Consider the following 27,583-nt stretch of genomic DNA (forward strand, 5'->3'; position numbering starts at 1 on the left):
CCATTAACCCCACACTGCTGCCCTTATCACCAGCCTCCTGACAGCAATAACCATGTCCAAGGTTTTCTGTGCAGCTGCATTAGTACATTTCTTCTTTTACAAAACACCCTTGGTCTGAGTCATACTTATAAATCCATAAAGAACTGCGCAGGTAAGCAGGGTGAGTGCAGAAGAAGCAGCTATCTTGCAGAAACAAGTTTCCATCCCACCATCACAACACTGGCAGTAAAAAAGGAGTAGCCACATAGGAGTCAGAACTTCACCAGGGACAAAAAAGCCTCTCACTAATCTTACTGCACTTCTTTGCACTTCTACTGTATCATTCTAATGACCCAATAAAGTCAGTCACAACTTAGTGTAATTATGAGCATCTTTGACCTTACCAGCAAATATGAACAAAAGTAAGAGTTACTGCCCCAATTGTTACTGAGATTAATCCCAGAGAACTTGGAAATATTTTTCCTCTCACTGTATAAACAACATTTTCAAAATTTTAGCCACTGTAAAACCCTAGGTATGACTACCTGTGCAGAGCAAACCCATTCACCCAGTCCCATCCTTATCAATGAACACTCACTAGAAAATTCATTTCCATAAACTGTGTGGAAGAGAAAAAAAAAACAAGAGGACCTGTTCACATTATCCAAAAGTAACACATAGATCAGAGCCTGACTTTGCAAATTGGTGCAAGGACAATCCTGCCTTGCTATGCCTCACAACTGAAGGCAAAGGCTCTCAAAGGCTGATTCAAAGTTCACTTTAACTAAAAAGAGAAACAGAGATCTCTGAAAATCTAATAATACAAAGATCATTACCCTTAAAATGTAGAATTCAGTGTTGCTAAGCAATTGATGGCATCTTCAGTGCAAATGCTGAGCTTGAAACAGGGGAATAATGTGACTTTTAGTATGTAATTAACTAGGAACAGTAATTAGTGAGTGCCATTACATTCAGCCATTTCCTCATGTGCACATGGCCTCAGTACACCTTCATAGAATGTCCTACCATAGGACAGGTTAAGAAGCAGAAAGCAAAGAACTTATGATGAGTAAAACTTGTCAGAACTTCACCTCTGTTTAAATCACACAGAATGAGCTGAGTAATTTATTCCCATTTTGGATGACAACCCCACACAGGCAGCATTCGTTAGTTTGTTCTTTACATTTCTCTGCTTTTGTGCTCCAAGTTTGGGCTGGCTTTGCTGCCACTGCCTGATCTGTGCTGGTAATCAAAACTTGCTAGTTCACTGCATTTGATGGAGTGAGTCTCAAAATGTGATAGGAATCTCTTTGTTAAACTGATTTCCTACTCGGCTTGCATCCAAAGTGAAGCTATTTCCAGTTAGTGCTTTTCTTCTTGCACACCCCCCCCCCAAAAATCACCTATAAAATGTGTATTTCACTCTTTGATTCCTCAGCATACAAGTTTACAGAGCATGTTTCATATTCCCTCCTCCTATGTCAAACAGCTCCCAGGAATTTTATTACACTTAGAAAAACCTAAAGATACAAAAACTGCAGAGAAAGAGAAAAAGTACTTCCCCTGAATCTTGCCACAGTAAAACAGTGCATTAATTTAAAATAGATTAATGTTGAATGGATGATCATTAGTCCCTAAAAGCATTTTTGTGGAAGACTTGCTGGTCCTTAAGATATGGGCATCTTTGCTCAACAAAAAACTGTTGCTAAAGATGCTAACATCTCCATATGTGAAAAAGGATAAATAAATAAATAAATGAGTTCTATTTCTGTGGCAAGAATACACAAGTCAGGCTCCTTTCTATCCCACCAGTTATTTCCCTGACTTTCTGGGGCATAGCACACATTAATGCACAAACTGATCTTACACCTGCCACAATTATGGGATACAAACAACACATAGTAATGGCAATAATTTCCTTTTGTGCACCAGAATGAGTCTCTCCTGTGAGTGCTTCTGAGTTCAGTCCCAACATGTGTATAAAGGAAACTGCACAGATCATGCAAACCACACAGCAACTGCACGCCAGCATAAAGCAACCATTAATTCTTCACTGTGGGAAAATATTACAAAGGTTAATACACAGCTGGTCAAACTATAGGTATTAAACAATTTTCAATAGCAACCCAGCAGGTTCAAAGTTGTCACTCTGTAACTTAATGACTTGCTGTAATTCTTTGCAAAGGTGTCACTGGGTGTCACAGGCCAGAAAGCATAAAATGCAGCACTGGGTAGAACAAACATTATCAGAGGAGGGATTGCAGTTTTCAGACAACTGAAACATTAGCAAGATCTTTATAATACTATGCTTTTCTGAAATGGACAAATTTACTTAGATGTGAAGACAGCAAAGCAGCAAAGATCCATAACTGCCATAAAGTAACCTTTTGATTTCAAGGCTAATCACTCATTATTTTTTCTCCTCAATATGAGTTTTCCCATCAAAACTCACATCAAAATTCCTGTCAAAAATGACAAAGATGAGTCATTTCCTAGCACTCTGTAGCAGCAGTCCATTTTTAGACAGGGAAGGATGGAGCACTCAGTACAGCATATGCTGAGTGAATCTCGAACAGACACATACACTGAACTTACCAACTGGGCCCTGAAAGTCTCAGTATTTACCTAGAAATAAAATGCATGGCATAGATTAGATTCATTATAGCCAAGTTTCAGAGCTGAGTGTCAGCAAGCCCCTAAGGGAATATGTTTCATCTGAGCAGGAACCTCTGCCTGAGTACAGATTTGCTCAGAGCACTGTGCAGACCATTTACCAAGGTAGCCTCACCTCATTAGGAGTAATGGAGTCATTTCTAAGTATGATCAGGTTTTGTGCACTCTGCCCACTTTGTCCTGTCAGATGCCTCTCAGTCACCACTGCAGAGGGACCAGTAGTTCCTGTTGGGCCACAGGTATTGTAAAACATGAAAGTGTCACTTCCTGATCCTGCAGTCAGGCAGGCCTTATAGCAGTAGGTCTTAGTGAGAGACCCATTGCCCCTCACTTCAATGAAATGGGGCTGCACTTTTAAACCTTGGGGCAATCTAGCATCAATGTTGTTGTTGGCCTGCTTGTACAATTCAGCAGGGCTCCTTTCTCTGACAGTACAGCACCCTGCACAGCAGGAGCTCCCATACAGACTGTATCTGTAGCACTTGATAATAGAAAGCCCAATGATTGTGAAAAGGAAAACGAAGGAGATGGCGCTCAGTGCAATAATGAGATAAAGAGTGACCTCTGAGTAATTGCTTGGGCTTTTAAAGTGTCTTCTTCTATCAGGGATGATTTTGGAAACTCTGTCCACCACAGCAATAGTGATGGCTACTGATGAGGACATCGATGGCTCTCCATTGTCTCTCACCTCCACCGTCAGGTTGAAAGTAGCAGTGCTGTCCTCCCCCAGTTTGCGAGTAGTCCTGATCTCCCCAGTGTGGAGCTCTATCCTGAACAAACCCGGATCTGAGGTTTGCACCAGGGAGAAGAACAACCAGGCATTTTGTCCTGAGTCCCCATCAATGGCTATAATTTTGGTTACCAAATATCCAGCATATGCCGAGCGTGGGATCATCTCCAGGGCTGCTGAAGTGTTGGTTGAGGTAGGATACAGAATCTGTGGAGCATGATCATTCTCATCCACCACGTAGATGTAGACAGTGACAGTGCTGCTCAGTGGTGGGATCCCAGCATCCTGAGCCTGGACAATCACCTGGAACTCCCTCAGTGTCTCGTAGTCAAAGGACCTGACAGCATACATGTTGCCACTATCGGATTTAATGGAGACATAGGAAGCAGCTGGCAGCCCTTCAATCTCTCCATCGAGTAGAGAATAGGACACATGGGCATTTTTGGCGACATCTGGGTCAGTGGCTTTAATAGTGCACAGGAAGGCTCCAATGGGGTTGTTCTCAGGGATGTAAACTGAGTACACAGGCTCCTCGAAGCGTGGGGGATTGTCATTGATGTCAGAAATCTCCACATGGATCACCTTCTGGGAGGACAGAGGGGGGCTCCCAGAATCAGTAGCAGTAACTGTGATGTTGTAGGCTGCTGCTTTCTCGTGGTCCAGTTTGCCCTGGGTGACCAAGGTGTAGGAGTTCTTGAAGGAGTTGAGGGTGAAGGGGAGGCCAGGGGGGATGCGCAGGCTCACCTGCTTGTTCAGCCCTGAGTCCTGGTCGGTGACACTCATCAGGGCCACCACAGTTCCTGACCTTGCATCCTCCGGTACTGGGCTGTACAGGGAGGTCAGCTCCACTTCAGGAGCATTATCATTGGCATCCACAATGTTGACCAGCACCTTGCAGTGCCCAGCCATAGAGACAGGGCCCTGATCAGTGGCTTGCACATAGATCTCATAGGAGGATGCCTCCTCATAGTCCAAAGTGCCATTAACCCGCACCTCCCCTGAATGGGGGTCCACACTAAAGAGCTGTCTCACCTTCTGGGGGGTGTAGCTGCCGAAGGAGTAGATCACATCCCCATTAGAGCCCTCATCCGGGTCTGAGGCATTCAGTTTCACCACTAGCGTGCCAGGCAGGGAGTTCTCCAGAAGGCTCACGGTGTAGGTGGAGCGGTCAAAGGCAGGTGGGTTGTCATTGGTATCCACAACTCGCACGGAGATCTGGGCTGTGCCGGATTTGGGGGGATCCCCCCCGTCCACAGCAGTCAGCACCAGCTGCTGCAGGGCACTCTGCTCCCGGTCCAGCGGCTGCTGCAGCACCAGCTCCAGGAGTTTGCTGCCACTCTGGAAGCCTTTAAGGTCCAGGGCAAAGTGGCGACTGGGGCTGAGCAGATAGTTCTGCACGGAGTTGGTGCCCACATCAGGGTCCTGTGCACTCTCGATGTGGAAACGAGCCCCGGGCACGGCAGACTCACTGATCTCCAGCCGGTAATCCTGGCGGGGGAACCGCGGCGCGTTGTCATTGATGTCCAGCACCTCCACCTCCACGTTGTGCACCTCGATGGGCTGCTCGATGACCAGCTCCAGGCTGAGGAAGCAGGAGGGGCTCAGCTCGCAGAGCGCCTCGCGGTCCATGCGCTCCCGCACCAGCAGCGCCCCGCGGCCCAGCTCCAGCTCCAGGTACTGCCGCCCGCTGCCCGAGGTGATCCGCGCTCCCCTCGCCGCCAGCCGCCGCGGATCCACGCCCAGGTCCCCCGCCACGCTGCCCACGAAGGCGCCGTGCGGCAGCTCCTCCCGCACCGAGTAGCGGAGCGGCCCGCCCGCCGCCCGCCCGGCGCACAGCCCCAGCAGCAGCAGCGGGCCCAGCACCGCCGCCGCCATGGCCGGGGCGGGGGGTGGCCGCGGGCGCAGCGGAGCCGCCGAGCCCGGCCCGGCCCGGCCCGGCCTCACTCCCCGCCGCCGCCCGGCCGCCTCATGCAAGCGGCGAGCAGCAGCAGCAGCCCCCGGCCGCCTCCGGCCCCGCCGCCGCCCGCTCCATGCTGCCGGTCGCGCCAGGCGGCCGCTCCGACCTCTCCCCTCCGCCGGCTCTCAGGAGGATGAGGAGGATGAGGAGGAGGAAGGAGGAGGGACCGGGACTCGCCGGATCCGCTTTCTCCTGCTCCAGCTGCTGCGCGGGAGGAGGCGGGGGTGGGCGCTAAGCCGCGGCTGGCGCCGGTTCAGCACCTGGGCCGGGAACAGCGGCACCGCCCCGCCCGGCCCCGCGCCCACGTGTTGCGGCCCCGGAGCTCCGCGGCCCGCGGCGCCGGTGCTCGCCCAGCCCGGAGGGGCGCGGCTCCTGTGCCGCCCCCGCCGCTCCTCGTCTCCGCCCCGGCCTCGCTGCTGGAGCTTTGGGGGCGCGGGGAGCTGACAGCTCGCTTGTGGACCCGCTGCTGCTGCAGCGCTGAAGTACATCCGCCCGAGAGGGTTAAATCAGCGCAGAGCGCCGAAGAAAATGGGCTTCCAGCCAGGTCTGGTGCCGTTTGTGTGCTGCTGCAGTGGGTTTGACGACCTCTTTCTTGGAGACCTGCCCCTCTGCTCCCTCGGAGATTCATCCTTGCTGCAGCTCCATCCCCCTGCCCAGCCTCTACGGGCACCCCTGCGCCGCTTCCACCCAGAGGATTCTGCAAGTCACACCCGTGAGTTATGAGCATTTCACACCCCTGAGTTATGAACATTTAAGGTGAGCCTCAGTTTCTCACCCAGGCTCAAGGTGAGCAGGTGCAGCCGCAGACAAGGTGGAACCTGATCTGTTTTCCCGTTACCGTTTTTTCCTCCTCTCCTCTTGTGACAGAGGACTGACAAAAAACAAGCACGAAATTGAACAAACTCAGCAGTGGGGATGGAGGTGCTGCACTTGCAATTAGTTTTACCCCAATGTCAAAAGTCCCAGCAAAGACAATAAACTTAAACTCCATTCATACACCTCCTAAGATAAGAGATTTAATGAAACAAACCATAAGCTGTAGTTCTCCAGGTGTGCAGCTATGTTGCACCTACTATCCAGTACAGAAACTCTTTTCCTACAAGTTTCTTTCCCTGTTGTTTTTTTTTTTTTTCCCTTTCTTTCCCCATAAGGTCTTTTGGAACACCCAAAAAAACCCTCTCTGGATTGGGCTGATCTTCAAGGGGATGGGTGACCCCAACATTTAGCTGAAACCTCTTTCACTGCCCTTTGCTGGCCTGGGCACCCCTCCCCATGAGAACACTATAAATCTCTGAAGATTTTTCTCTAACATATCTGATGCACAAACCCTGGAGCACAACTGCCCTCACTCTGACTCAGCACCACTAAGAACTGCTACCAATCTCTCAGCTTTTATCTGTGGCCACCTCTACCAGAAGAGGCAACATTACCCCATTTTGGCTGATGGTTCCTTTATTCTCAGCCCATTTTTTGTGGCTCAAATATTTGCCCTCATATTTATTCTGATGTGCCCAGCATCTGCAATTACTGCTCTCAAGCCACCCAACCCTGTTTATACCTTTAAGTAGGATAAATGTAGGTCTGTGCAGACCAACAAGAGCAGCTAGAGATGCCAAGTTCCTAGAACACCTGGAAAATTGCCCATTTCAACCAGTTGCCAGGAACCAGACACTTAGAAAAAAATTAACTTCAATTTTTTGGCAAGGCACCCACCTTCCAGATCACAATATTCACAGACTCAGAAAAAAATAGTTTGACAAAAAAAAAGTACCAAACCACCAAAACAGAAGAAATCACCACCCACCAAAGAACAGTATGCTGTTGAATGCAATAAAAATAAGTTATAGCAGCACTAATACACATGGACTATACAGCTATGTGTCAAACCAACTTGTAGCCATCATGTGAGACAGAAGCCTGAAGAGACACACCCTCAGTTTTCCAAAAATCACACACTGATTTCACCAGACAGTCCATAGATGATCTCTGCCCCACATCTCCAGGTGCACACACCCACAGAGTCCTCCAACAAACATACAAAATAACAATAAAAAAAGCCCCAGAAATATTGGCAACATCTAAGAACATACCTTAAAGAACATATTAATGAAAACTGTCCAGGAAATGGCCAATGCATATGGCTAGGAGGTGGTGGGAAGATAAATCTCATCTCTGCATTCAATAGCATTTTAGCCACAAGCTGATTTTACTCTGTGTCAATGAAACACATCATTCACACACCCAGGGGTTTTAGTATCAGCAAGGAATCTCTCACACTGTTTTTGGACCTCAGTGAGTTACCTGTGATACACATTCAGGCTCTGCTCTGTTGTATTTCAACAAGGAAGAACTGATGAACCCTCAAATCCTGATGAACCCTCAAATCCTGATGAACCCTCAAATCCTGGCCCAGCTCAGTATCTACACATTACCCTGGTTCATCTTTTCTCACACACTGTGTCCCAGTGGTCAGCTCAGACCAAGTTTTGCAAAACATCACAGAACATAAAACTGAGCAGAGATAGTACACATATTCCATAATTTTTTCATTCCCATCAAACTTGTCTCTCAACCTCAAGTTCTTAGAAAATATTTCTCCTCCTTCCAGAATTGTAAGATCTAGGATTGCCTGGCTTCTTGCCTTTTTTGTGAGTTTTATAGCACCAATAAAATACTACTCTGATAATCATTGTATAAATTGATACTATAGCTTGGATTATTTACAGTAGCACTGCACAAATGTCACAGTCTTTCCCAAAAAGCTTGCTCTATGAAGCTAATGGTGACTACAGAGTGGATAAGTGATATACCAAAATGTATTCTGTTCTGATTAAATGTTCCCCAGGTCCTTCTAAATCTATATAAAATTCATCAATGGTCATAATAATTTTAGGTATTTCTATCAGCTTCGGTGTTAATGCTGAGTCAGTCCTGAAGGCTGTGATTTTAATTCAGGAAAAACTTCAATTGAGAAGACACTTCAGGATGTGTTCTGTAGTAATATTGATTTTTTCCTAGTAATATACAAAAACTGAAACACAGAAAAATGTAATTTCAATTGAATCAAGGCTTAGGGTTTTCCTAATTTTCTTTTTTCCAGAGTTTTGCTTTTCAGCAATTTCTTGAAATTTCATCTAAGTATTAAAATTTTGAAACACCTTCAAATCTCACTACAGAAAAATGTACCCATTGAGTTCAGAACAATGCACACGAGCAGGAGAATCAGAATTCATCCCTGCAGCAAAACCAGCTGATAAACCTGCTAACCCCTGGAGTGATTGGACACTGCCTGCATGCAGTATCTGTATACACAGGCCTCTGCTATTTGCTGACATACAAAAACTGCACTGCTTTAATTAGCTTGGCTAAATTAAATGGCACAAGTACAAACATACAGGTGGAGCAAAGAATACTGATTTTATCAAGTCCTGCACAAGAAAATTGAGTCTATCTCGAGCTGGTTATACATTGATGCATGTATACCCCAGCAGGCATAGCAATGTAACTATTTTAGTATGGAAAATCCTCACATTTCTCTGCAAGTCTTCCTTGGAACAGCTCTAGAATATAGAATATGCCTGAATTAGAAGCAGGCTGATGCACTGCCACAGAAACATGTCTGCAGATTTTTCTCTTGGTAATGATACTATTATATACAGATGCACTTCTGTGGGTATTTAGGCCTTTGAAAAGTTAATCTATTTCAAATCACATTCACACAAGTAATTTTTTTTTTCTATAAAGTTGTAACAGGGATCTCACAAACTTGCTTGGGCAGCAATAAATTTGTGTTTAATTTGCTTCATTACAGAACAATAGGCAAAGTCCCTTCTCTGGCTATTTCTGAGACTCATACAGCAAAAGGAGAGAGAAAGACATTCTAGAAAGCAGAAATATGTGAATCTACAACATATAAATCTAAGAACTCCAAGGTGTTTTGACATCTGAAAAGACATTTCACTTCTTTGTAAATAATTTCATTTTCAGTAACTCATATCCCTTAAGCATCAGATTCAATGACTCAGTGTCCTTTCTAAACTGCTGGGAAGACACCAGCTCCAAGCACTGGACTGCAGATTTCTGCACACGTTTCCCAGCACATAGACTTTTAGTAGCAATGAGATTGTTTGAGTACTGTATAAAAGCAGACATGGTTTCAGCCTACTGATACAACTGTGTGCAAAAAATATGGAGACAAGTCCACAAAATCCATAGTTCAGCCATTAACAAACAGGTAATTGGTGTCATTCTCCAGGAAAAAACTAGATTTCCTCTATGTGCCTGCTTGTATTTGGTGCCTGCAATTTGTCTGCATTACTTAGAATTAAATCAAGTCCAGAGAAAGGAACATCCATCAGTCATAGGCCAGATTACATCAACCAAAGTGGAAAACATTACCAATAAATTGTAAGGGAATGATGAGTTTGTGCAGTTTCTTATACAGTTTTTTTCCTATGAGCACCATCTTCTAGTCCATGGGTACTTATGAAGTCTAAGGGAAAAAAAAATTTGGTATTTTAAGGGGGCAACTTCTTCAGTTCAACCCCACTTCATGTTCTTAGGATTCCTGCAATCTTCTGCAACCCTGCTCCCTTCAGTGAGGACTCCCTTGCACTGACCTCTGAAGGAAACTGTACAGGGTTTTTTCCTGGAGATTCCCATGCTTCAAGGACTATGTGAGCAGGAAAATACAGCCTAGAGATATGGCAACACAAAGGTCTGCATTCTGTATGGGATTTCTTGGGGATGTGGGATTCCCACTTTGCCCAAAAATGCAGCAAAATGCCTCCCTGAGGGAATGTGAACTGCTTATTTCTACACCCAATTTCTTTGCTTCCATGTCTTGAATTACTTGTTGACAAGTCATCTTTTCATTTGGAACCTGCCTCTCTCATGTTTGAAATAGACAGATCCTGTGCCAAATTGTTCAGTTGGATTGGCTCTGTTCTTTCATGTCTTTCCTTAAATCAATTTTCCCATTGGTAGGAATCTAACTGGTGAGAATTTCTGTATGTATCACAAGCATCTGAAGCCAGGCTATTTAAAACATTGCTGTTATGGGAACCAAGGCTGCTAAACAGCCAGAAAAAATCCTGTTTGTATTTAGGTCACAATTTCTTTGCAATAGTGTAACTTGCTTGTTCTAGAAAGTATCATGTAAAGAAATTGGGGTTAGGATATGGAGAGGGGTTGGTGTTATAAATTTTGATTGAGATAAACCACAAAGATGCATAGAAAAAAAAATCCTTTTCTTCTCTTGATCACCAGATACCTTCAATCATTTCTCACTTCAAGTCTAAATTTTAAGGATGGATATGTCTGACTCATTCTGTTTGTCTTCTGCTATATTTTCCTGATGACTTCAGAATGCTTTTGTAATTTATTGCACATAAAGTCACACACTGGGCCATTCTAAACAGAGGGACATTAACAATGTGGACACCAACAAAATGACTTTTCACCTTTCTAAAGTCACCATCAAGCCTGCAAGTGTTACTTCTACTGCTAAATATTTTCTTGAAGGTTTTAGTTGATGTGTTTTCCTTTATCACCATTGTCTCTCTTTGGAGACTTGTCCATGCAGGCTGTGATTCTCCAGCTCAAGCATCCTAGGAGCTTTGCATTTGTCCTTGTGGCTATACAAGGAATACACCGTGTTCCAAAATGATGCTGAGGTCTCCTTTTCCCCTGTTTTTTGTCTACACAATTCAGATAAAGTAGGAAGCTAAGCACCAAACAGTGGCGCAGAACCAATGGAAATGGAGACCTAGGTATAAAAATAGAGGGCAAGAATCAAAAGTACAGGCAAGGAGTAATATGAGGAACAGTCACCTTCTTCACTGCTGAGAAAGACCAAAGGCATTTTCTTCAGAGCCTGTCAGTGCCTCTCTTTAATAGGGAAAAGAAACCAGGTTTGTATTATTAAAGACTGTACAAGTACCCAAGTGCTCTGGATTCCCTCTCTTGAAAACACATGCTGAGTTACATCTATTAGCTTTGTTTATACTCCCTGCTTACTCCTAAAGTGTCTCTTAGAAGTTAACAACTTAAACCTGAATCTGCCTGGTTTGGATCTAACAAGGAACAGGCAATTTGGCAGGTTTGAAACCACAGTGTTCTAATGCTGACCTGAGTTTGCCTTTGAGTCTGTGGGAGTATTGACTGACAATGCCCTGATTGTAACCTGCACACCTTGTGCTGGATCAGATTTTGCTTTTTGGGAGGCTGGAATTTTCTCCACCTTCATTTGCACTTTTTTTTTTTCTTGCTCTCCTGCTCACTAATGACTTTTCCAGGTTTGTTGCATTTCCTAATAACATCTCCATGAATTATCTTAGCTCATGAAAGTACATCAAGCAGCAGAATTATAAACTTAAATTATAAAAGCATATCTTAAGTTTTTACTTCAATGCCTAATTTATTGAGAGCTGTATTTGGGCAATCATATTCAGTTCAGAGCCACAAAACAACAGTGTGAAAATCTGCTTTCCTCAGCATCTGCCCTGCTAAGGAACTAACAGGATTATATATTGTACTGAAAGGTTAACTCATGCTTTTGTTATTCACAGATACCTTCACTGCAACTCCCTGCCTAATCCATCCTTAACACTTCTAAAATGTTGCAGACCTTTCAGTGAGAGGGAGCCCAGCCCAGACTCACCAGTCTCACACCTGCTGCCACTCTGCCTCCTGGTATTTTCAAAATACTGGCTGAAGCAGGAATTAACCTATTAACCTATAACTGTGCTGGAATATCAGGTGCACTCTCTCACCAAAGCACACCTACCTGCAACTTCAGCCCCATGTGACAAATTAAGTTAAGTGTTTTGTGCTTATTCCCTAGACAGGAATGCTTTCCAATACACATTCACTGCAGGCACTCCAAGCAGCCCAAGACACAAGCAGAAAGCTCAGATGCACAACTGGAATATGGTTGGATCATCCCATCTAAGCTGTGTTTATGCTGTTCAAAATTGTTTGTAGTCCTTTCTTTCCCTGTGACACTTAAAATGGTTTGGGTTGGAAGGAACCTTAAAGCTCATCCCATCCCACCCCTGCCATGGCAGGGACACCTTCCACTATCCCAGGGTGCTCCAAGCCCCATTCAACCTGGCCTTGGGCACTGCCAGGGACCCAGGGGCAGCCACAGCTACTCTGGGCACCCTCAGGTCCTCATCTCCCTCACAGGGAAGAATTTCTTCCTCCTCTCTCCACATCTCTACTCCAAAGCTGTATGGGAGGTTAGCTCTGAACTACAAGGGTAAGGATATCCCTACACAGCACTTGCTCCTGAAGTTAAATATGTAAAGCAGCAGAGAAGTGATGGACAGATCGCCTCAATCTAAAATCAGACCCAAAATGCTCTTATACTGAGTTGTACAGAGCTGCCCTAAATTTCTCAAATTAATAGAACAAGTTCTACTTAATCAGACTTCAAAGTGTAGCAATGACTTTCCCTTTCAAGGTTATATTTTAGAATTAACTGCTTGATTGCTCTTTTCTTGATGTTGGACAAAGTCAATGTCAACTTTACCAGGAAATTAAATCATTACAGCTATGCTTTTTAAAACACAGAATTGAAGCAGATCATGACCTCTACCTCTGGCTGGTGCAGTCAGACAGAAGCCCCAAGCTTTCTGCAGCCAGAGGCTCAGCCATCACCAAGGCAGAGAAGGCAGAGCTGCTGATATATCATGGAAATTCCCTGCTGTAGGAGGGATGAGCAGCCAAGGGAACAATGAAGGTGGTGCTCTGGGCTTCCAGAGCTCACCAGCACAAACACAGGTTGGGTACAGGGTGTTTCCACCCCACCTGCCAGATATGGTGTGGAGTGAACTTCTGCATGTCTGGTTCCAGCCTTGGTGGGCTCAGGATTAGTCATGGTTTAGATTTGTAATTCTCTGTGTGGTGGGAAGGAAGAAACTTGACCCCAAGGACAAATAGAATCACAGAATACACTGTCATTGAAGTTCAACTCCTGGCCCTGCACAGGACACCTCAATAATCCCACCCTGTGCCTGAGTGTTGTCCAAACACTCCTTGAATTTTGGCAGGTGCCTCAAGTACTGCCCTGGGAGCCAATTCCAGTGCCCAACCACCCCCTGGGTGAAGAAAATTTTCCTAAACCTGCCCTGCTGTCACTGGACACCAGAGAGCAGAGAAGGAATTTCATAAGGAAATTGTAGACTGCTATGAGGTCTCTTCCCTCAGTCTCCCTTAGGGGAAAATCTCCATCACAGCTCTTAGCACAAATGGGAAAGGCTTTGCTGAGCAACACAGACAAACACCCAAGAACCCTCTGCTCTTACCCCCCTGGCAGCTGCACTTTCAGCTGCAGGTCTTCTGCTGTTCTGATACCACATCTCATGCAGCCAGACAGAAAATTAAACCCCTTCACTATTTTAAAGAGCAGCTGAGAGCCATAAAGGAGGCAGGAGGAGATTAGAGTACAGACTCCATACAACATACTGAATATGTGAGGATTTTTTCATAAGACCAGCATTCTGTTCCAAAGCTTTCTGTATTTCCTGTGTCTGCATGGGAATGGCTAAGCAAGGAAAGTAGGGCAGGAAAATATTTTATTTTGTTTGCTAATTCTCAGCAGGCATTTCTGAGCTGAGAAGATTTTTACTTCAAATCCTATCACAAAAAATCCTTCTGCCTGAACTGGGCTGTTCTTGGACTATTTATAACCTATAGCCACGTATATGATGGACAAAATGTTAATACTGCAGATTCTGCTGATGTTATCTGACCTCAGGACACATCCCATTGATTTCCTTACTCAGCAAAACCAGGAGCAGCATTTCACCCTGACCTACACTCTCTGCTAAATGATTTTAGTTATATTTGTGTTTCTCTGCAGGGTGCTGGCACACAGTGGGATTCCACACCCTGCTTGCTCCCAGCTCTCTTCTAAATAGACACACAAAAGCTTGGGGTTTTTTTTTCTCTGTTGACTTGGAATCTATATTCCAGCCATTTTATGCCCTTTACTGTACTTTACAATCTCATTCATATTTAATAAGGTTATCAGAACAGCACAGAGGATTGGATTCCAGCTGTGCACTTCCAAGTAGTTCCTGATAATGTACCAAAATAATCTGATAATTATTCTATGCAAAAAAAAAAAAAAAAAAAAAAATCCCCAGCAACAATTTAGCTTCCTCATTTCTTGTGAGCACTTTATCAGTAGTTTGAGTTCATTACGTGAAACTAATCTGAATTTTTCCTGCCTTTAATCCATGACTTGCACCCATTTACTTTCTTTCCTTTTGTATGCAGAGATTTGCAAAAAAAAATATTATTTAGGATTAGTATAAAGGCAATATGACCCAAAGTGTGTGCAAATGTTCAAGCAAAAAAAAAGAAAATACAAAAAAGGAATAACAGGAAAACAATGCATTAATTGCTACAGAGGACCCATAATTAAAATATGGGATTTCAATCTAAATGAATGAAAAGAGGAAAATTACCTAAAATACAGTGTAAAGAAGATGGAGAAGAGAACTTAAGATGCACAGTGGGGGATACAAGAGAACTGTGAAATTAAAGGATTTTACTTAAGACTATAAAAGGTGAAATGAAAAACACTGATGCAAAGATCCCAGCCAGCTCCTATTGCTAAAGGGCATCAATGACAAGTCCCAGATCAGTCTCTTGCCATAACTGAATGAGACTGTGAGCTATGACAGCCAATGTCCCTTGTCCCCCACTGCATACAAATGATCCTGGTCACCAGAGACCACCAGGCACTGATGTTTGGGACTATGTGGGTGTGAGTGTGCAAAATCCAGTAAGAAAATGAGTGACAGTGGGAAACTTCAGGGATTTGCAGAATAAAATCACTTTTTCCTGCCACAAGATCTTACACTCACTTCTGCAATTCTGATTTTCTACATAACAATTCCAGATTCTTCTGTGCCAGACTCAGTTTGCACAGACCCTGAGAGGGATAAGAGTTCAGTCTGAAAGGATGAGACTGATGCCAGCAGATGCTGTGAGCAACCAAGTTAAAACACAAAGACAACACTGTGTGGAGGGTCCCAGAGAAGGAAAAGCAAGAATGGTTTTTATAAATTCAGAGACATTTTAGGAAAGGGATGAGGCACAGCTGTGAGGTCCCTGCTCCACATCCAGTTCCCTGTCTGCTCACAGACACCACTCCTGCATCCTTCCTCAGCATTCCTCAGTCTCTAGCACCCACTGCTGCTGTTGCTGCTGGAGAACAGGACCAGCTCCAGCCGATGGAGGGGTTGCAAGGAGCAGAGTGGGAGGGAAATGAGATGGGAGCAGTCAGCAACATCTCTCAGCTCCTTCCCTGGTGGGTACAGCAGCAGAGAATGAGGCAGCAGTGAACAGAATACAAGAGCTGGAATATCAAACACCATATTCAAAAAGGATTTGGCTGCATGGCATGAAAACTATCCTGTGTTGTACAGGCTGAGTACTGTGGCCAAGGTATTAAGATGATGGTGGAAAGCCACTGATCACACCTGTATGCCCAGCTTCAACCTGTGACAGCCTATGACAGTCAAATTCACCAGAGCAACAAGTTCACCTCTGATTTATAGCATCTGAGAGTTCTTGGAAAGGGAAGCAAAGAAAAAGGGAGATGTAATGTCTGAGGTGGGGCAGATTATGGTCAGAAGCCCAGAGAAGGCCTGAGAAGCAGTGGCACTCATGCAGCAACAGGAAGGGGAAAAAAGGCACCCTGGGGCTTTAGAAATCAAGACAAGACAAAAGTGAGGTGGAGACAGAGGCAAGTGATCACACACCATAAAAGCAGGAAGTCAGGGGAGCTGGGTTCTGTTCACTGTTACATCAGGGACTTCATGATTTTTGGCAAGTATCTTAATTGGTTCCTAAGATTCAGCAATGTCTGGGCTCAAATGGCCACAGCAAGGTTTAAAGCACTGCTGCAAAGGGTACTTGGGGAGTCTCAAGCAATAAGGTACATATGCACATGTATAATTTATTATTTGCACTAGGTACTGAAGGGAGATAAGTGTTTGGGGATTTTTAAGTAAACATTAAGCAAATCGGTTTTCAAACTTCCCCTTGGAATTCTTAAAACCTCAGTGACACAAAATATTTAAGGTTTGGATTTAGTAAGACTTCAATATTTGTTTCCTTGAGCACAAGAGTTCTTACTGAATAGATCAGAGTGATTGACCTAATGAAACATTCCGACTATATGTGGTGTTTAGCATGAGTTAGTGCTGTAGCATTAATGCAGAATTATTACCTTATGCATTTTGCATGGATCATACACGTGGCAAAACCAAATATTTTTGTGTACTGAAGGAAACCCACACTGTACCAGCTCCTGAAACAGCAGCAGAGGCTGTGGGATGCAGAGGACAGGGTATCCTGCCAGTCCTCAGCTGCTCCTTCCAGAAGGGCACAGATCTCCCAACCTTACAGAATACATCTGCTAGCCCTGGAACACCTCAAATGACACCAGACTTCCAGCTTTTAACAGCTCAGCTGAGCTCAGCATATTCATTGTTGGGCAGAGAACCACAGCAGGACATGTGAGACTCTGAGTGATAAGCAGGGATGATGATACCAAATGTACCCACTGAAATCAATCCCCTCTCCTTGTACTAATCAAAACATTGTCCTCCACAAGCAGATAAAGCTGCAGTGTCTCAGCATGACTCTTTGCATTTCATATTCCTTACAAACTGTGCTCTTTGGAGACAGATTTTAGGATTGTGCATTTAGAATACCAACTATTACTGTCCACATGGTTACGAAAAAACTAAAACAATGTCCAGCAACACCAGTGTACCTGCTGGGTTTCTTTATCACTCTGAATATTGGTAAAAGAGGTTAAAGCCCTTCAAATCCAGTTCACTGAGAAGGAACTCCCCCCAAATCATTCCCAGGGTGGTCAGGGGAGGCATTTCTGTGGAAACAGAGGCAGTCAAAGTCAGGGTTTATAAGAACACAAAAATCAGTGTGGTTCTGTCTGCTGATTCACTGAGAACAGGAAACTGGGTCTGGTCCCTCTCTCAGGCCTTTATGTATTTTAAATCAGAGTGAAATGTGAAAACATTTCTGAGGGTAGGAACTAGACATTAGGAGAAGGTAAGGAAAAAGAGACAAACATAGGGGAGGACAAAATAAAAACAGAGGGAAAAAGAGTTTTTGAAAGACAGGGAGGACAAACCAATCCATACTGATGTCATCTGGGTACTTGATCTTTAAACCATGAACATCACAGTTACCCTTCTGCTGTACCTACACTGGGAGCAATCTTGACATTGTATTTTCACCAAAGGCTTTCAGCTCTCCTTTAATCCTTCATTCAAGAATTCTGGCACTTAAATTCAGCCACAATGGGAACTCTGCCAAATTGTAACCCTGATGAGTTATTTTCTGGTCTTCATATACTGCTGAAGTACAAAAGCCTGTACAATCTTCAGCCTTGCTAGAATCTCTCTGAAACAAAGCATCTTCACTCCAGTGAGAAGTATTAGAAGAAAAAAGCTATTAGATTTCTGAGATGTAAAATATTTTATCTATTATCTTCCATTGTGATACATCTGTTTAATTACTATCCTGTTGCATCATGCAATTAATCTGTCTATTTGTGCTCATCTTGGATACTTATTTGTTCACTTCTCTCAACTTCCAACACTCCTTGAATATTTTTTTAGTGACACTGTGAAACAGGGTTCCTTCAACAGCACTCATGCACAGGACTCACAATTCTAAACTTTTGTGCTGAAATTAGGGACCCTCCTCTTCCCTGCACCCTGATCCTGGGTTGGGCACTGTGTTATTATTTATTTTTTTAACCTGCCACTCCTCTGTCCTTTGTTCCAGCCCCAGCCTCAATTTTGGTCCGCGCCACAATCAAACAACTACAATTATCAGAAGGTCCTGCCAGCTCTTGGCTGGATCAGGGCTCTCTGCTGGCAGGACTCAGGGGCAGCTGAGCTTTCCAGCTCTTGTGATTATCTACCAAGTAGAGTGAACAATAATTTCTCAAAAGTTTGTAACTCAGCCAACCTTAGCAGCTCTTAATGGCTATCAAGCATGACACAAAGACCACTTTGCAACAAATACCAAGTCCTTTTTCCAAAACATACTTCAGCAAGGCATTTCAAGGGAAGATGAGACACATTCCACATCAAAAGCAGCATGGGCAGCTGGTCAAAGGAAGGGATTGTGCCTCTTTCCTTGGACCCCACCTGCAGAGCTGCCTCCAGCCTTGAGTCCCCAGCACAGGAGGGTCAGGGACCTGTAGAGTGAGTCCAGAGGAGGCCACCAAGCTGATCAGAGGATGGAGCACCTCTCCTGTGAGGAAAGGCTGAGAGAATTGGGATTGTTCAGCCCAGAGGAGAGAAGCTTCAGGATGACTTGACTGCAACCTTCCAGTACCTAAGGGAATCTAAAGGAAGTTGGAGAGAGACTATTTGGGAGAGTGTGGAGTTATAGAACAAGAGGAATGGATTCCACTGCCAGAGGCAGGGATGGATGGAATATTGAGAAGGAATTGTTCCCCAGGAGGGAGGTGAGGCCCTGGCACAGGGTGCCCAGAGAAGCTGTGGCTGCCTCTGGATCCCTGGGAGTGCCCAGGGCCAAGCTGGATGAGACTTGGAGCAACCAGTCTGAGAAATGACCAAACTGTGCAGCCAAACTGTCTAACAGGTAATGCCCAGTTCCTACCACCACCCTGAGACACCTGAGGGTTTCTGTGGTGACAGTTTCTATGCATCAGACCATTTCTGTAGCAAGTAATGATATGAACACAGCCTAAAATGCTGAAAAGGTTTTGTTCATTCACTAGTGGACAGAGCTGAAAATACAGAAGTCTGTGGTTCCAAGACCACCAATTGCAATTGCTTTCATTAAATAAGATAGAACTGTTTTAAAATTGCTCACACTGGCTTCATTTCATCTGTTACTGAGGTGGGAGTTCTCCTCAGATGGCACATTAACCTTTCCTTTGGTTTAAGCAAAACATCCCCCTATAAACAACATAGATTTGGTCCTGGAAGCAAATTTAGACTGGATCTTTGGATACAAGTTGCTACTGCTGACAGTAATTGCTGCTGGTCTATTTTTCCTCTGTTAAAGTATTTTGAAAAACAATCCTTTTGGAAAGAATTATTGCTACATTAAAAATGCATGATATTAAGTGACTCAACACTATTTATAATAGCAACTAAAAAGTGTTTTTCAGGCAGAACTCTTTTATATATAAAATTCTATCAGCATTATTGGAAGCAAACCAGGCTTGAGCATTAGAAGTAGCCAAATATAGACTTGGAACTAAATATACAGCATTAACACATTGATAAATAGAATAATTCTGCTACCTTTGAGGTGACTGGAAACCCTGGGTACAAGGATGTAATAAGTTATGAGATAATGCAATAGACATCTGTTGGAGATTGTTAATGTGTTTGAAATGGCCACAAATTATGGAGATTTTCCAGACTGCACACATGAAACAGTTTTGCCAAGACTCTGATCAATTTAGAGCCAATATATTTTTTTTTAAAAGTAGAAAAAATGTGCCAGTGTTTTCAGAGGGGAAAAAACCTACAACAAAATTGCAGCTATTGTAACTCCATTCTTATTCCACTTCTGTTCTAACACAATCTCTGTTCTACAAAAACTGCTAGGAGGAATTAGAGATATTTAAACTCATTTTTGGCTTTTTAAATGTCTTGGGTAGCAACTATGTTTCTTTATTTTTTTTTTTCACCCAATCAAGTTTAATCCAATACTGTCAGTTTTACAAGTTTTCCAGGAACCTCAACTACCTACATTACTCACACTTTCCTCCCATCCTAAATGAGAATACAAACAAAACAGAAGAGAAACATTTGGTGCTGAGCTATTAATTCATAGAATGGGGACAGCTTGATGGGTTTGGATTTTATTCAAAACCATCTGGATCCTCTCTGAGCAGGTTGAGTGAAGAAAACCTTTTTTCATAAAACATGACATGACAATGGTAAAAGTGAAAATATTTTCCAGTGCACATTTGTATTCTGTAGCTCTATTCTGACCACAATCAAGCTGGCATCTTTCCATGCTCTGTATTAGCTCAGGTTAATTTTTCCTGTAGTTTTTTAAATAAGGTGAGAGGCATTAAAGAGGGGGAATGCCTTGTAGAGAAGCACAGTGCTGTAAAAGAGAAGACAGGAACTTGCTAATTCTAATCCCTAGACAAATATATAATAAGATTAAAACAAAGATGAAAGTGCAAATAGCAGTCCTAAACCAACAACCCCAGAGCCTTTGAAGCTATTCCAGTTGGCAAGCTGGACTACACAAGTCATTTGCTGGGTTGATTTTACTTCTCCAACCCCAAAAAGGTGAGATAAGGTAGCAGTTGTATCTCCTCTGACTGCAGGGAAGAAATCGCTTCCTTTTTTCACCAAATCTCCTCCCAAGCAATATGATATTGAAAACAAATAGCTTTAGAGATTGATTATCTTTAGGATATTAGTGAATAAAAAACAAAATCAAACACACACACACACACAATAATAAAACAATCCAAACAAGTTTCACTCAGTGAAGGAGGAATATATGTAGATAATAGAATTGACATGGGCCATATTCCACAAGATTAATATTCTACAAAGAACAAAACTGAGCCAACTTCTCCATTAAGGCCAACCCAGAATCACAGACTGGTTGAGATTGGAAGGGATCTCTGGAGAATGTCTTATCCAACCCCACTTCCTAACCAGGGTCAAGCAAAGCAGGTTGTCTGGGACCAGGTCCACATGGCTTTGGAGTATCTGCAAGGATGGAGATTTCACAATCTACCTGGGTAACCTGTGCTAGTGCTCAGCATCCTCACAGTGGAAAAAACCCCAACCAACAAAACAAACTGCTTAAGCTTAGACAGAGCATCCTCCTCTTTTCTTCTCACTGGGCACCCTTGCAAATGTCCTGGCTCTATTTTCACACAGAATGAGATCCCCCCAACCCCACAGCCTTCTCTTCTATGAGCTAAAAATTCCCAGTCTCTGTCTTCCCTCATATGAGAAATGCTTCAGTCCCTTTGTTGTCTTAGAGGCTAACACTGGCCTGTCTCCAGTAGCTCCACATCTGTCTTCCCTTGAAATCACAAAGCTGAAAGACTGAATTCAAGCTCTTCTTGAAATGTCTTCATACTACAGGTATGATCACAATCCTGCAAATTTAATACCATGTAATGAAAACTGCTTTAGCCATAAGGATATTGCACCAATCTCCAGATAACTTCAGGCTACAAAGCAGAACCTAAAAGTGTCTAAAACCCATTCCCAAGACACAGAGCCAGCAGTTGTGTAGTTCAAGAGATGAAGAGCCCACTCAGCTGTAAGGCTTCCCTGCTTCCTCACTTCTGACCCCAACAAAGGAATTGGAAAAGGTTGAGAAGTAACACCACAGAACCTTTTGGATCCAGTACCTTCGGGTTTTGTGAGTGAACATCATAAACTTTGATTTTGCAGGCCAGTGGTGAAAAGATGTTTGACTTTTGCAAAGAATTAAAAAGCCATTAAAAACAGTGTCAAGACCCACCAGACTGGGACCAGCCATGGGGGAGATGGAAGAGCTAACAGATCAAAATGTAAAAATCATTCCTTTGGAGAAGAAAGAATCCAAAGAACAAAAATATGTTCATTTTCCTTAGAGATACTAGAGGTTTCAAACCTTTTTTTTTTTTTTTTTTTTTTTAATGTACCTTCTTTCTATAATATTTCACTTCCATTTGCCTTATTGGTCAAATTTGCTTTTATTTTCCAAATGCCTCTGATAGTATCAAACCTTTGAGCTACTTCCCTGCCTGTTTCTTTGCCTTACAAATTCTCAACTAAATACCTCCATTCCCATGTGCCCCTTCATTCCTGCTTGCCCCCTTTTTAGTTTAGATGGATTTTGTTACCATTCTCTTGATTAATTGCAATTTTAAAATAATCTTCAGCAAGTCACAGCTCCTTTTGTTATTTTGAAACAAGCAAGCTGTAACTCCAGAAATACACAGCATTAACACAGTTGCATTGAGCCACACTAAAATCCAGCAGCTCCAATGGGCAGCAGAGGATGCACAGGCCATGGGTACAAAAATATGGCACACCAATGATCCCCTGAGCCACCATCCCATTTTGTGACAAGTAATCTGTATTTCCCTCTGTTTTCAGTATCTTGAGTGTGACATTAAATATGTGACAAGTTACTCAAGGGAAGGGAAATTGCTGTCACCAAGGAAGAACCAAAACACTGACAAGTTAAAAATCCTCAATTCCCCACTACCTGATTTCCATCACAGGTTTCTAAAGGAACTGATAAATAAAAACATGGGAATAAAGAGAATTTGTTTTGGCTTAATTTTTTTTTAATATAAACCTGTCAAGTCTGAAGTAGAATAATGTCATTGAAGAAAAAAAACAACTGCAGACATTAATTTAAAGTGGTGAACTCCACCCTGTGTGACCATGAGCCCATTACCCTGTTTGTCTGGATACAAAGTTGGAGGAATGACTAAAGGAAGGAAAAAGGAAGGAAAACAGCCACAGATTTATCAAAGACAGCAATTTGCTAGACTGGTTTTCAATTCTCTTCAATAGAAACAAACTGAAATTCATCTCATCTATTCTGATTTTAATAAAACAATGAATACAGTGCAGCATTGAAAAGACACAAGAAGTTGGACTATTCTAACAACAGTTCCACAGGACAATCATATGGAATCATTCACTTCAAAATCTGGAGATCTCTTGAGATAAAAGTCATTCATTTACTCCCAATGCTGTCTGTAGGCTTTGTCTAAACTCATAGATCAGAGATGAACAGGATGATTTGTTCTGAGCAGGTGACTAAGACTTTTTAACATCTAAGGCTCAAACATCAAGCATTTAGATGGATGAATTGGGGCAGAAGAACCATCTTGGGAATTTACCTTTACCCATCCACCTCTACCCTCAAAGAAGTTCTGCAATAATCCTTATGTGATTAATCAATTTATTAAAACTATGGAAGAGGTAATTGGCTTCCCAAGAAGAATAAGGTGATGAATTCCCTGTGAACTGGGCAAGGAAGCATTCCTGTCTACATAGGAAGTCCTGCCTCTGAAGCATATATAAGTCTGGTCACACATTTGCATAAAAAGCAGGAAAGATATATAAAAAAATTAAAAACTGATGCTGAGAAGGGATATCAGCATAATCAGGTAAGTGCAGAGGTGATCACAGGAAAAAAGGCTGAAAGAGACCAACTTGTTTAGCTTGGTAAAACAAAGCTAAGAAAGGATGTGTTTGCTTTCTAAGCTGTGGATAAAGCAAGATGCAAAGAGGGAAAGAACTACTCACATTAAAAGGGAATTGCTGGCACAAAATCAAGTCTACAAACTCATAGCAAAGAACAGTTGGCAGGATGTCAGAAGAGCATTTCAAAGCCTTAAAGGAATAACTTTCCAATAGAAATAATGGGCACAACCTAGTGAATTTTGTAATTAAAATTATTCTTTTAACAACTAAAATTTAAATATTTGAATGCCAATATTTAAGACAAAATTGTGACTAATACAGGAAAGGACTGAACTTGATCTAAATTATGTTTTCTGGTGTTATGCTTTCATACAAGGATTACCCTTCCTCAGCCCACATCCCCATTCAACCTCATCCTTGCCTTCCCCTTATCCACCTCCAAACACAATCATATAACTCTCCACATCCCCTCAAGCCTTTTGTGTCGACCAACTCCTCCTGCCACTCTCCCTTTCCCTACTTTTAAATAACACTCCAAGGCAGGCATCAGACAGGAAAAGTTTCAGCCCATTTGTAGGGTTTACAAGACTCAGTGTTCTTTTGCTGAACACATCCTTCTTTGTGGAAGAACTGGGGTGGTCAGAGGGAGACACTTTTCCTCATTGAATTTTCTTTGATCATCACTCCTTCTAGGATTTTCTTGGCCTGATCCCAAGAGTAACTTTCACAGCCAAGAAATCTTCCTAAAAACTGAAATTCTTGTAATATGGACATAAGACTGCTGGTTCTAGACAGGTTGTTATCAGTCCTGACAGGATGAATTGGGAAGGAATTCACTCTTACATTTGCCTGTGTTATTCCCATCAGAACGAGCCACAGGGAGGGCTTGCACACACATCTGCTCTTCACTTGTGTGAGGAAGCCACTGATGCTTAGCCTGCAGCACTTCAGCCTCAGTTGCCAGCCTGTCTCAATGGAAGTGGATCCATTTTTGTCACAGGAAATTCATGCCATGTTGTGCAAAATTATTCCACTCCCATTACAGTTTAGCGAGAAAAAAATCTCCATTGCTTCTATTTTTGGGTGTAACCTAAATATCGAATGCCAAGTCACAGGGAGGGCAGCACACTCTGAATGCAGAAGTATCTCACAGGCCTTTTGTGCAGCACAATGGCCAACACAAGCAAACAAAAGAACTGGAGCAATCCATGGCTGCATCACCATCCCAGAAATCAGTCAGGGAACCACTGCTTACTTTAGTAACCACTCGTGCCTTTGTCTCTCCTGCCCAGCTTTTCACTTAGCTGCCATTTATGCCATCCTGCAGAAAGGCACAACAAAATATTGAAAAAGATACAATTGCAGTTTACTCTACTGCTGTTATGGCCATACACAGAGCTATTTATAGTTTAACCCAAATAGAAAACATAAAAGCACAAATGGGTCTCATGCGTCTACATGTGTAAAAACATTCAAGCCTGTTGTTTAATCCAGTAGCAAAAGCAGAACAAGAATAAAGAAATCAACCTAAACTTTGAAAATACACCTAATTTCTGGAAATTCAATTAAATTTTCATACATGAAGACCTTTCTCTATGCTATATGAACTGAAAATTGTAATCGCCTCCCAATTAAAAAAACAGCAAAAGAAACACCAGGTCTATTGAAGTTCTGCTAAAATCATGATTTTTAAATACTTCCAGTGCTCTAAATGATAAGCATGAAGTTGCTCGTTTTAAGTGCCTTTTAAATACTTGTTGCTTTCTTTTTGTTACATTTACATCCTTAGAGAGCAATACAATCACCCCTCCTCAACAGCTCAAAGGGTCATGTAGGTTTATTTTTTTAACTCCAAATGAATCAGTCTAAAAGACTGCATTAAGTCAATATCTAGAACTAAATTTTCAATTTTTAAACCGAAATTTCTAAGTATATATATAGTTAATTCTCCAGCTCAAATGCCACTGGATGATCAGCTTCAAATTAATAACAACCAGCACGGTTTTTGTTTCAAGGGTAGATGGATTTTTTCAGTCTCTGCCTCTTCTCCCCGACTCAGCTTAATTAATCTAAAGCCTTTGGACTTTCCACACAAGCCACATCTATGGTTGCTCATCTCTGAACATTAGAAGCCAAGGAAATAAAATTGCCAAAGTTGACATCTGGGATTTATTTTGCCCACTATCAAAAGTTGCAAAAAGGCTTCTCATGGTACAAGTTTAAAAATTGACCTGAATGACTGAAATATGGCAGATGCAATGAGACATTACAGTTATTCTGATTATGGAGATTAGGGATACTTGGGCATTTTTATTATTATTTAGTTGTTTAATGTGTTGGTAACCTGAGTTTCCACATCTTGCTCAGCTGGAACAAAGAAATGAGTTGGAACAGTTTTTTGAGGGTTTTTGTTTGGGTGGGTTTGGTTTTTTTGGTTTTTTTTGGTTTTGTGTTTTTTTTGTTTTGTTTTGTTTTGTTTTTTGGGGTGTTTTTTTTGTTTTGGGTTTTTTTTTTTTGTGGTTGTTGTTGTTGTTGTTGTATATATGTCATCACTATTATTAGTTTTGCAATTGTGAACTACTCTCTAGTCAAATTTACACCCCCCCAGACACTGCCAGCATTCTTGTAGACACCTTCTGAATCAAGATACTGCCGAAACATTTTTTATTTCCCCTTTACAAAGGTTCTAAGTCATCTTTTTTGTTTTTCAGATCCTCAAATAATCAATTATATTCCCAAAGTATCCAGTGTATTGGGTACAGATCCTTCTTTACATGTTGCCAACTGCTATTTTCCTTGACTGCAGGTTTTTAAGGAAGATCTTCTGCTTTTGCAAGACCTAGGTATTCCACACACCCCTCTTTGAGCAGTGAGAAACCCACAACATCTGCAACCCTCTGCTACACAGAACAGAATTTAAAACTAATCATGGCTGATTAAATACTAGGAAAACCATCACGTGTAAATCAAATCTGGTTAACACATAAATGAGGGAAGGCGTGATGAATTAATTGTATAGTTAAGAGCAAACTGGAACCTTTCCAGAAGGGAATATTTATAAAAATTCACTACTTGGAAATTCAAGAGTTATAAACCAAAATATTATATAGCTGAATGTATGTTTGATTATCCAAACAAATAATCTAAACTACCCTTATACCAAGGTTCAAAAATAGGATGGGTATTCACATATATTTAAAGGTACAATAAAGATTTTAAAGATGAAAATGAACATAATGGCTACAGATTTAAGACAGCCTCCAATAATTGTGAAGTAAAATAAAAAACAACAGCAGGAAGCAGATTACACCATGTCTGTCTAACCTGAGTTCTTACATTTCCCTGAGAAACATCTGGAGTGTCTCTCACCAGACACAGAGTACTGGCCTGGACAGACCCAACAGTGTTAGTTAGTGTTATACACACCAAGGAATTTGACAGTCTGCAGGCAAAACATCTCAAAACTCCATAAAAATATAAAGACTACTCAAAGGACCTATTAAAAATAGATATAAGATAACTGAATCTTGGACAAATAATGCAGCAACACCCAGCAGATTAGGCCTGCAGACATAGCCCACCTTGCAACCCTACACTGTGATCACAGGAAGAAGATAATTATTTTAGATTCACAAAACCTATGGAAAGTGAAATGAGCACAAGAAGTCATATTTCCTACAGAGGTGCTGAATATGGAATTACAGCTACTCCCCCAAAGAGTTAGTAATTGCAAACCTGTATATTGGTTCAACAAACTGCTCACCCCCAATGAAAAAAATCTCAGGAGTATCAAGGCAGGTATAAAAAAAATTTTAAAAAAATATCACAGACCCTATCCAGCGCACCTTAGAAATACTCATTCATCAGAAATTTGCACAGACTCTTATCATGCCCCTACTTAGCTCTCTGAAGACAATGGCTTGGCTTGTAAGGTATTTTGTTTTCTCTTACACCTTTACCTTCAGTTGTGTCTGAAGGTCCTTAATGCTTACAGCGGGGGAAAAAAAATCTCTT

At 42.4% G+C, this 27,583-nt stretch overlaps 1 protein-coding gene across 8 annotated transcripts in view; it reads right to left on the minus strand.

Moving 5' to 3' along the window:
• LOC306808777 (protocadherin alpha-C2-like) overlaps positions 1 to 27,583 on the minus strand; it is a 105,109-nt gene that overhangs the window by 44,387 nt on the left and 33,139 nt on the right. The window contains exons 1-2 of one of the 8 annotated variants that reach the window (XM_079319753.1): positions 3,341 to 7,722; positions 2,575 to 2,604 (exon numbers count right to left, since the gene is read on the minus strand). The exons of 5 other annotated variants lie outside the window; for them this stretch is intronic. In XM_079319753.1, coding sequence (XP_079175879.1) covers positions 2,575 to 2,604; positions 3,341 to 5,257 — 1,947 coding nt within the window. In that variant the 5' untranslated portion in view covers positions 5,258 to 7,722. Of the gene's footprint in view, positions 1 to 2,574; positions 2,605 to 2,767; positions 7,723 to 27,583 lie in introns of those variants that run through there. 2 more of the 8 variants (XM_079319748.1, XM_079319751.1) reach the window with 2 other exon arrangements.

The sequence above is a fragment of the Erithacus rubecula genome, assembly GCF_903797595.1.
Source record: "Erithacus rubecula genome assembly, chromosome: 16".
In the NCBI taxonomy this organism is placed as follows: domain Eukaryota; kingdom Metazoa; phylum Chordata; class Aves; order Passeriformes; family Muscicapidae; genus Erithacus; species Erithacus rubecula.